Source organism: Rhagoletis pomonella, unplaced genomic scaffold (assembly GCF_013731165.1).
Source record: "Rhagoletis pomonella isolate Grant_MI unplaced genomic scaffold, Rhpom_1.0 Rhpom_scaffold_00003, whole genome shotgun sequence".
In the NCBI taxonomy this organism is placed as follows: Eukaryota; Metazoa; Arthropoda; class Insecta; order Diptera; family Tephritidae; genus Rhagoletis; species Rhagoletis pomonella.
The window spans coordinates 86,092,853-86,104,193 of NW_023458557.1; the positions used below are offsets into that span (position 1 = coordinate 86,092,853).

Sequence of the window (11,341 nt, forward strand, 5' to 3'; positions counted from 1 at the left end):
GTAGGCAAAACAAATTTTTTTAGGGTTTTTATTCTTTTTAATCATTCAAAATTTATATTCCCATATCTTTATTAAAAATCGCTTATTCAAAAAAAGGAGAAATACGTATCCTCTCATTGCATGGGCTTTGAGGCGGTTCTAACTGTATTTTTTTCTTAACAAAAGAATACGGTGTTTTCCATTGAGAAAAATCCTAGGCGTTGAAAGCTGAACATTTTAAACTTTTTGTTCCCGCATGTAGTTTTGGACCGTCCTAATGTACATACGTACACGCCTCAACTTGTAGTTATGTGCACACGGCTGCGCTTCCGTTATCTTATCTCAGCTGTCAAAGCGTTCATTGTTAAGGCTAACAGCTCAACTGTTCTACTTCGCTTTGACATTTCGCCAGAGTTTAGTTTGGCCAAACGCGCGACTTAGACACATGAAAAGCGACAACAGCAAAAACAGCCACAACAACATAAACAGCAAACCATAGCCTAACAACACACTCGGGTGATAATTTTAATTCATATCAACATACATATTTACACATTCGATACCGGTTTGACATTGATATACGACGAGTATGGAGCTTCCCAATTTGTGTTGCTGCCTTGTGCAACTGCGAAAAAAAAAGAAGTGTTAAACATGCAGCAAACTAAAAAGTTGAAAAAAAACTAAAATTAAACAAAAAGTAAACAAATGAAAAATTGTAAATTGAACTAGAAAATTTATGAGCGATTCGACAAACGAGGTGTAGCGCTAGTTTGAGAGAGCGATGAAGTCAGTTGTTGGCTTGCGATTACATCCGCAGGTTGCCGGAACGTCGAGTAGACGACTATTTTCGTTTTCCATTAAAGTAAAATTGTTGTTACTTCATTTTATGGGAGTGCGCGCGGAGTGTTTTGGAAACAGTTGACAATGTGCGCGTGATGAAGGCTAAGACGCGACGCTGGCCACCTATGCTGATACTTACCACCGCGTCACTATTGCTGGCGTGCCTATTCTGCGGCTTGCAGTTCATCGAGTACGAATATGCGGATTTTGACAGCAGAGCAGAGCAGACGCAAGTGAATATTTAGAGACTACTAAATAGTTTTAAAACAGAAAAGCGCCGACTCAAATTTAACGCCATAAAATTCAATTTTTTCACACGCAGGTATTTCCCGCCGCTGTGGTGCGTGTGCGCGTTTCTGATGCATTAGCGGTGCGTGAGTTCATTGCTGCAGCGTCAAATAGCGCACCGGCGCACCCTTGGGAGTTTTATCAATACAATGTGCGACGCAGCAATGCAATTGGCGCCTTTCGCGCCTTACCCGACACACGTGACACCAGGTGTGTTCACTCACACATGCACACCCAACTGCATATGCGCCCGAATTTTAAGCAACAACGCTCACTAAACGCCCCTCATCCCTCTTTTGCTTCATTGCAGTTGCACCACACGCCGATACCACCTGACTGCTGCTCAGCTCGTGCGCTCACGCGTCTCCATAATCATTGCCTTTCATAACGAAGCGCGCTCCGCCCTCATACGTACCATTATGACGCTGTATCTGCGCACACCACCCCGCCATCTATACGAGCTGATACTGATCGATGACTGCAGTGAAGATAGTGCGTATACGCCCTGGCAGCGCATGTACATAAATGCCAATGTCGCATTGGCGCTATTTTGATTGAAATCACGCGCGTATTTGCAAATTTACTTGAAATTCCACAAGAAAAAAAAAACCAACAGCAACGCATTAGTTTATTTTCTTTTCCATTTTTCGTTCCATAGTTGAATTGTTGCCTGCACTGCTTCGCCTCCAGCTGCCACCATTTATGCGCGATTTTTCATCCTCAGCGACCGCGAAATCTTCTCGCACGCACACCAGGTCAGCGCCGTCTGCCGCCTCACCGCAAGTTACAATTAAAACAGCGCGTAATAAGCAGCGCTCGGGTGTGATTGCATCACGTATTCGTGGCGCCCGTCTTGCCACCGGCGACTATTTACTCTTTCTCGACAGTCATTGTGAGGTTAATATTGGTTGGCTGGAGCCACTGCTGGAGCGCGCGGCTGAGGCCGCCGGCGATGGCGTGATTGCCGTCAGTCCCGTGCTGGACGGCATTGATACCGAGTCATTGGCGTATACGGCGAGTTCCAACCATCTCATGGGTGGTTTCGATTGGAATTTACATTTTCATTGGATACGGCGACCACAATCAACACAATCACTGCAACAACAACAGCGACAACAACATTTCGCTCAAAATGTCAACGCAAAAACCGCATATTTACGAGATTCTGGTCGGGAGGACAAGCTATTTGGTGAAGCGCGAATGCGACGCAACACAAATACCGCCGCAATGGCATTCAAGTAATTTTCCCTCACCACTCATCCCATACTTTGCGAACTTTAAAAAAAAAAGTCACCTATTTACCAGTATTTTATAGGGCTGCTTTCCTTTTCGTCAATTTCTAATACCGCATTCTACCATATTTATTTCTCAAATTTGCAGTAAATAAGCGAGTACCAAAGCTACCAGACGGCATAAACGAAATTTAATCTCGGCTCTGCGCTATTAAATTATGCTGAATTTGTGATGTTAGTTTTTTTCGATTTTGTGTGGTTAGTTAGTTTTACTGCACGCTGTATTGTGCCTCCGGGATATTTAAAATACCTTTCGGACGGTATCGTGCGTTGCCTGTGAAATCTGAATCTTTTTTTACTAGTCAATACTGTACTTCTTATATTTATTGTAAAGGGCTTTTAGGGCCCAATGAAAAAATACTTGCCGTTTTTTATCTTCGAACTGCTCGTCTACAGCCACTGAGGATGGTTGATTTCTTATAATTCAGGCTCAGCCAGGACACGCTTTGAAAATCGCGCACAGATGCATTGTCTTGCAAAAGCAGGGCTTCTTTGGCCAGTTTGCCTATAGCATAATAGTCCCCGTATCTCTGCCACTGTCCCGCTCAGACTATGTTGGTCAATGATTACGGCGTGCCTGCGTGACTCTAAGCTCTCGCACGTATCGCCGATCCAGTCCTGTTTAACATTACCTGGTCAACTATAGGAGATTTTTTTTTTGTTGATTTTGGTTTAGTTTTGTTTTTGTTCACTTCCAAACCCCGAATGCTAAAAAAATATGTATTGATTTTTGATCTCAGCAACCAATTTTAGAGGGGGATTGATAAATTTCGATTTTATATTTCTTAAGTCTCATTTTAATTTGTAGGTACGTCTCTTTGATACAAAATCAGATGATTTAACATTCTAAGATTTTTTTTTTCCGCGATCAAAATGAAATTTTAACTACATTTTAACACACATTTCTTAACCTTCAAGGCTTAATAATTTTGTATATTTTTAATTTCCTTTTACATATTTAATTTACAGAAGCCCAACTGTTGCCGGAGGAATTTTCATGATCACTCGTGATTGGTTTTTTAAATTGAATGGTTTCAATCCATTGCTGGAGGTAATAACTAATTTTATTTACAGAATTTCAAGCTGACAGTGACTGGCCCAATTTCTGTTCTGTTAATTTTTTTTTTACATACCCATACATACTTTTATGTTTCACAAATTTTATGACTGTCGCAAAGCTGTTTTAGCCCCATAAATTAAAGTTATTTCTTAAACAAGTATAAGTTTTAATGCACATATTCGTTTAAAGTCACACGCATTAGAGGCAAAATCATACAATGAACGAACTCGTAGGCTCAATACAAAATCGATTTTATTTCTCTGTTAGCTTATTTCCACGCTGCCTACGTAACATTCAATGTAACATATTTATACTTACTTATAGGTATGCACACATATGAACTCCCAAGGCTTGAAATATTTTTCTTCTTTTGTTCGTATGTATGTACATATCTTCAAATGAATGGGCTACAAGTGCACATATGTACATACAAACATTATTTCTCATATCTTCTTTTATTCTTTTTTATAGACTTGGGGTGGCGAGTCCATTGAATTCTCCATTAAATTGTGGCTTTGTGGCGGTCAAATCGAGATTGTGCCATGCAGCCGAGTCGGACATATTTTTCGCAAAGAGCATCCATTTCGTTTTCCCAATGGCAGTGATAGTCAGACAACGTATCTAAGGTAAGCGACGGCCTCGGGAGAGAACCCGTAATTTGAGTAGGCAATGTAGCGATAAGGTTTGAACAAAACAAATAGGGATTTGCGAAGTGATATGTTTATGTACGTATGTATACATTCGCATATCTATAGCCGATTGTGCATAGAAACTTAAATTCATTTGCACCTAAAAACAATTTAGGAAGTATTAAAGCAATATTCAGCTGGAATGTTCGAATATTCAGACTTTTATTAGAAATAACACCCAAAATGTTTAAACAACTTTCCACTTTCCATTCGATAGGAATTCAAAAATCATCGCCGAGTCTTGGCTGGACGCTTACAAATACTTTTTCTACGCTTCCAAGCCGGCAGCCAAGCATATCTCCGTTAACCAGACCGACATACAGCTCAGCTATCAACTAAAAAGTGCACTCAATTGCCGGCCATTCTCCTGGTATTTGCTGCATGTTTTCCCACAACTCAAGTGCGTAAGCCAAATCCTTCTCTCAACACGTCACACTTTAGTACAGATATGTATGTATGTATATTCGCACAAGCAACACTGTGTTTTCATTTGTTTCAGTAAGCATTGCTCATCACCATTTTCTTCCATCAAAACTCGTCAGTAATCTGCTTTTTCATCTCAATCGTGCTCTATCGATGCGTTTGTGTGCGTGTGCGCTAAAATGTTTGCAAGTTTGCATTTCACTGCTTTCAGGCTACCCAATGATGACTTCATCGCATTTGGCACTCTAAGCTGCGCCGAGCTTTGCTTGCAAATCACCAATCGTGCCACCAACATCGATATCGACATCGACATTGTCAGTCAAGTGCATATGAGTAGCTGCTTCCATAGTGATGTGACGCATTGGTATCTGCATCGACAACATTCCCAATTGCGTGCGAGTTCCGGTGCGTGTCTCAATGTGGAGCGAATGCCAAATCGCACGAATTCGTGGAGGCGTCCGACTCGCACATCCAATTTTCGTGTAGTGCTGCAGCCTTGCAGCGATGGTGAGGATGTTGGCGAAAATGTTGGCCATTATCAAAAGCAAAATCAACGTTGGCTTCGACGTGGCGGTTGGCTGGTGCACCAGCAGACGCAACTATGTCTCGATAATCCGCTAAGCGATGTGGTGGTCGTCAGTCATTGCCGTTATGCAGCACCAACGCAACTGTTTCGTTTCGCCCTGGAGCTGCAACGATTGTAGAATGAATGTATGGCGCGCGCGGCAGGTAAAGAAGGAACGGCACTGAAGTAGGTAGGTGTTCAACCGAAGATCAAAATGTGAATGTTGTTGGAGATGGATATTGACTTGAAATGCAAAACGACAACACTGGCACTGCTGAGGATACGAAAGTATTTTGATAGATGCAGAAATGAACTAGAAGCTTTGCAAGTCGGATTAAATTTGTATCGATGTGGTTTTAAAGACTAAAGCACAGTTGGACTAAATTAACTTAGATATAAACGAAGTGATCTTATATTTGTATTTAGGTATATAGGTTTAAAAACTAAATCAATAACATGAACAAATGTTGAAACTTAAAATAAATACTAGCTGTACCCTGCCACGTTTTGCTGTGGCATATTCCTGTTATATGGATGATAAATTATTAACGTATCAAGGCATATGTTTTATATGTATTTGGTTATGTAATAAGTACTTGTGTGCACACAATATTTGTTGTTTTTCCATTCTCTGCATAGATATCAAGGATATGTAGTTTGCCGACACAGGAACACTCAACATCTGAGAAGCAATCCGCATCTAAAACTAAGCTATTCTTTTCCAAAGTTCGACCTGGAGCATTACTGATTGTGATTTCTAATGTCAATCGAATTGGGAATTGTAATCTTTTAAATTGAAATGGTGTATCGGTCGGAATTATGGGAATTCTTCGCCTTTGAAAGGCCACGTTAAAATCTTTACTTACACTACTTTCTTCATCAATTTCTTAACTGCGAGCTGCTTGCCGTTGACATCAATAAATCTAAAGACTGGTTAGATGGTGAACAAATAATGATCGAACGAATTTTCACTTGGTATTATGACGCTCGTTCGATGAAGAATATCATTGTTGTGGACTTCGCTCATTTAGGTGGTTCACAATAGTATACTTCTCACCACTAAGTTATAAAAACATGGTAAAAATGGGTACAACGGAGTTCAGGTCTATGATTCGTCATATGAAAAGGGTTGGCTTATTAAAAACTTCCGACTTTCTAAAGGGGTGTTTGTAGACCTTCCGTCCGCTACACAAAAACCTGCTGCAGCAATTCTCCCGAGCCAAATCGTATATATAAAAATAAGTGCACGTTTTCAGTGTGACCTCATAACTTGAGAACGGCTTCACCGAATCCAACCAAATTTATGTGGCATATTCATGCAGATGGTTTATGTGTAGTTTGCCCTAATTCGTAAAAGGGGGTGTGGCACCTCCCATACTAACTAAAATTTTTGTATTGTATATCTCTTGAAATATTTGTGGTAGAGTACTGGAAATTGGTATATCAAATAATTCCACACTCATGGAGGATAGTGGGCGGTATTGGAAAAGTGGGCGTGGCACCTCCCATCTTATATATAAAGAATAAATGCAAGATTTCAACCAATATTTATACGGCATAGTTGGGTTATTATGCAGATGGTTTGTGTTAAGTTTCCTCGAATTCGGAAAAGGGGGCGTGGCACCACCCATACTAACAAAAATTTTCATCTGGTATATCTCTTGAAATATTTGTGGTAGATTACTCAAAATTGGTATAGAGACATACGAAATAATTCCATAATCATGTAGAAAAGTGTGCGGTATTGGAAAAGGGGGCGTGGCACCTCCCATCTTAAATAAAAAAATAAGTGCACGAATTCTACCAAATTTAAACGGTATATTCGGACTATCATGCAGATGGGTTATATGAAGTGTGCCCGAATTCGGTCCAGCGGTTAATGATATATGACAGTTTATGGCTGTCACATGAACCACGTATATGGTACAACAGCAGATACATGAAAAATCGAAAGCATAGTAAAAAATTGTTGCTATGATGTGCTGTGTTTATTTTTTCTTCGGATAAATTAGGTCAAGTATAAACATGGCGCAATATAGTAAAAAAAAAATGTCATATAGAAAAATTCCAGGATTTTTCAATAATTTTTCAATATTTGGTGTAGAGAAGCACACCGGGATACCGCTAGTATATTTATAATATTTTAAAACTATCAACAGCTCTACGCTTTTGTTCTTAGTTTTTTTTATGAGTGCAACCAGCCTTTCGAGCTTGTGTTTAGTATTCACGATGTTAGACCTGCATGCAAGTACATCTACTATGATTAATATTAGAGTGCACTGACAATACAGCTAAAGACCTTGAAGTGCTGAAATCTTGTCTATCATATCTCTGTAATAACCCTAATATATTATAATAAATCCCTTGTCTTTATTATACTCACTCATTTTCTTGCACAACAAGTCAAATTTCAAGGATCATTGACAGCCTGACGACCGCGTCTGCATGTGGCAATTTATTATATGGGCTCATCTTAATCAGATAACTACTTCATCACACTCGTATCCGACCAAAAGCCGCAAGCGCACAAACCAACACGCAAGCCATACACCAAGTGGGTCATATATAAGGTGACCAGATTTATGTGGCCTAAAAGCGGGACATTTCTAAAGCATCGAATCCGAACATACAATTTTATTTTTAGAATAAAAATGCGTAATATCACAATAAAAAAAAAACCATTACATTACATAATACATTTTTACTTAAAACAAAAAAAAACTGAAAAATTATCGGAAAAATATTTACGCACAACGTGTGTAAGCTTTTAGGCTACAAAAGCACCATCAGTTTTAGGGGCTTCAGGGGTTTCAGGGCTTATCGTTGATTTTTGGTAATTTTTTGTTCGTGCATTTTCTTCCATCCAAATTGATTTCAAAAATTTTGTGTATGCAGAAAATGAGCAACACCTTCCACAAAAAAAAAATATATAAAAAATCAACGGTATGTTCTAGCTACTTAAAATTTGCATTTTGCATTTAATGGGCTGCAAAACGGCATACTCAGAATGTTTCTTATAAATCTAAATTAACAACCTTAAATTTTTGACAAACTTTTGTCGAATTTTACTAATTTTTGTACAAAGCTGGAAATTTTGACTGGATACACTTTCATAAAAAATATTAAACAATAAATAACCGAAAGGGAGATAGCCAAAGATGGCATCTGTTCCTTACTTATACTTCGCCAAGAAAACGCTGAAAATCTGGATTTAATCGTTACAAATATGTAAAATCGGGATACTTATACGCCCCGCTTTTAAAAAATATTCAGCGGGACAATTTTCTCAAAAGCGGTACTAACCCGCCAAAATCGATACGAATGGTCACCGTAATCATACACATACTTTTGTATGCATGTGTGGGTAGGTACATGGTTGCGGCACAGCAATCTCAGTTTCACCAAAAGTTGCAAAACTTGCGCAAACTTGTATACTTACGAGTAGTTAAAAGACATTGTCAAATGCGACCACTGAAATTCAGCCAAAAACCAAAACTTACGGTAACCCATTCACTTAGCCAAAGTCAGTTTGAGCCTTTTGTTGAAGGAAGGCGACTTCTTCTTCTTCTTTTGGGAAAGAAGTGCGCTCAACCCGATTGTGTGTGTAGGAATGAAACTCTGCTAATGATGTGTGAAATTATTTGGTTAGTTTATGAAAATTGTGCGCTTTAGGTAGAATATCTACACACATACATATATACTTAATTGCATGTATAATATTCAAAGTATATGTTGGAAAGAATAAAGAAAGTTCTTTAACATTTTATAGGTGAATACTTTCCTTCCCTTTGGTAAAATATTCATTTTAGCTTAACACACACGCCGTTGCTGTTTTCTATAATTGCGAATTTGTGTTTTTATCAAATTTTGAATATTTTGCTTTCACATTTGCTTGACTTACCGCCGTTTGACTTGCTCCTGTCTGAATATCTATTCCACATGGCGAGTTCCGATGATAACCAAACATATTTTACAAGCTTACTCTACAATATGGACTTCTTTATTTTCTTATTTTTTTACTCATTCCTGTCTATCTTTTCTATTTTTTTTTTTGTTTGTCCTGAAGTGTGATAAATTTGCAACGACATGTCAATTACGCTGTGCTTCATTGCGTGCATTTTCAACATTACTTACCCGTATATATTGGCAGCGAAATTGCCTTAGACGTATATACGTACATGCATACATACGTATGCATGTGTTTATGTGCGCCTAGCTGTGAATAACCTTTTTTATTTGATTGAGTGCTTGGCGCTTTAATCAAAGTATCATTTGAAAGTATTAAACTGGGACAAATGAGGCATGTATGCTTATTATGATCGCTTGATTACACGAGAGTCAATCTGAGTAATTTGAGTGTGTGGAATTTGTGGGATTAAGAAATATTCTTTTATTTATATTAATATTTACTAGTTGCATATATGTATGTATGTAGGATGAACGGCTTATATGCTATTTGCAGCTAATGACAAAGAAGCTATTTTTCGCCAAGCACAAGGTTGAATAAGGGGCGCTTTGAAAGGGACTAATAAATAGTGTCCATTGTTGGAGGTTGGCGAGTTATGTAGATATGGGTTCGAAACTAAAAAAAAAAAAAAACACAGAAATGAAAAACTAAGATTATTCAGAATTTTCTTTTCCACATTATATCTGAACACTCTTTTATTACGTTTTACGTTCTTGTTTGAGTTTGGAGGACATTGAAGAACTAGTTCTAAGTGACCTAGTGATAAATAATAGATTCAGAAATTTGTCCCTAATATCATATCCGAAAAGTACCAGCGAATGTGATCAGACTGAATTTAAATAAATTGAAAACTAATAATTTTTTCGAGCCGAACTCTAAGAACATAGACTCCAGTATTACCGCCGATATGTTCAACTCTACTAATCAAAAATAAAAAATATTCGGCTGTGGACAAAGAAATTCGCGACATAAATGATTTAGAAAGTACTATGCTACGACTACATAATCACTTTGGCATAATAAATTGTTACTCCTTTCCTATTAGATTTGATCAAATGCTTAGATAGTCGCACATGAATCGGATAATTACCAAAGTGTCAGAATCTTTTTTTTTTTTTTTTTTTGAAGGAGTCATGTTGAACTGTATCAATATACCCGATCGACATGGCGTATGAGTAACATCACATATTTCCTGGTCATATCTCATATCGTAGGTGATACTGCAAAACGATTTATGTAAGTTTTTAAACCTGGTGCTTAAATGATCCGCTATCTGATAGTTTTTATAAATCATTCATCTTTTTCAGCCAAAGGGATACAGCTTGTCAGTAGGTAATACCGGTCTAAGGCTGCACTGATAAGGCCCAATCGGTTCGTTGTCCGTGGGCCTGACCCATGCATACAACGGCGTCCGATAAGATTTTATAGCCGATTCTCAAAAAACGTTTTCCTCGGTATTTGGTGCATATGGCGCGGTGACTGTTTTTGTGAATTGGACAGAGCATGATTAAATACCAACAGACGTACTTTCGGCTTACCGTATTTTGCATAGGATTTAGTACACATGTATACGTAATCAGATGCTCTTTATGAAAGCCAGTGTGAACGCACTTGATTTGTGGGAAGCATTTTCAACGAAACAACTTTATTTTTGTGTGTACATATGTATGTATATAAATCAATGTCTGAGTGGAAGATCGACCTATCTCGATTCAAAAACGCCCTACTTGAGAAAATGGCGCAAGGACGCCCTACTTTAGAAATTGGTTGAAGAACGCTCTATCTCTGAATTTACTTCAAAACGATGTATCCGAACTGAAAATAAATTGAAAATTTGTTGATATAGGGCATTCTTGAAGAAAGCACATCTTGCTGGGTTAAATAATTTAAACTTCTTCTTCACTTTCCCTTTACCTTCCGCGACTTAAACCTGCTGCCCGGGTAATTGCTTCAAGTCGTCTTTCATGTACGAGTATGTTTTGTCGACCATTACGTAACAGTAGAATTTTGTATGTTTACTTCCCTCTCCTTTTCTTTGTTCCTGTCCGGAGCGTTTTGCTCCTTAAAATACTTCAGCTGAGCATCCTTTTTACACTTTTGAAGATAACTTGGCGAGGTGGAGAAATTTGTATCTGTATACCGCATAGACGCGCTCGGGCTGCTCTCAATGGCTTGCAGTGATGGCGCAAGGTTATTTTTTTTCACTGGAGCACACTCAGGCACAGTTTGAACTAGTAA

At 38.4% G+C, this 11,341-nt stretch overlaps 2 protein-coding genes across 2 annotated transcripts; both read left to right on the forward strand.

The window, feature by feature from the left end:
• The first annotated feature begins 914 nt into the window (after positions 1-914).
• LOC118736399 (putative polypeptide N-acetylgalactosaminyltransferase 13) lies at positions 915-4,700 on the forward strand. Its single transcript, XM_036466493.1, has 7 exons — positions 915-1,052; positions 1,130-1,317; positions 1,418-1,640; positions 1,735-2,345; positions 3,369-3,450; positions 3,931-4,085; positions 4,366-4,700. Exons 1-7 carry the CDS (start codon positions 915-917, stop codon positions 4,691-4,693), a joined length of 1,725 nt encoding a protein of 574 aa, XP_036322386.1. The 3' UTR covers positions 4,694-4,700.
• Positions 4,691-5,604, forward strand: LOC118735707 (putative polypeptide N-acetylgalactosaminyltransferase 13). The gene has a single exon (XM_036465627.1). The coding sequence runs from the start codon at positions 4,751-4,753 to the stop codon at positions 5,273-5,275; it is 525 nt and encodes a 174-aa protein (XP_036321520.1). The 5' UTR covers positions 4,691-4,750; the 3' UTR covers positions 5,276-5,604.
• The last annotated feature ends 5,737 nt before the right edge of the window (positions 5,605-11,341 follow it).

Excerpts from the sequence above, each read along its gene's own strand:
- LOC118736399 (XM_036466493.1), top strand. The coding sequence starts at position 915 with ATGAAGGCTAAGACGCGACGCTGGCCACCTATGCTGATACTTACCACC. Across the intron at positions 1,318-1,417 it reads CCCGACACACGTGACACCAG|TTGCACCACACGCCGATACC; the intron begins GTGTGTTCACTC and ends GCTTCATTGCAG. Across the intron at positions 2,346-3,368 it reads ACCGCCGCAATGGCATTCAA|AAGCCCAACTGTTGCCGGAG; the intron begins GTAATTTTCCCT and ends TTTAATTTACAG.
- LOC118735707 (XM_036465627.1), top strand. The coding sequence starts at position 4,751 with ATGTTTGCAAGTTTGCATTTCACTGCTTTCAGGCTACCCAATGATGAC.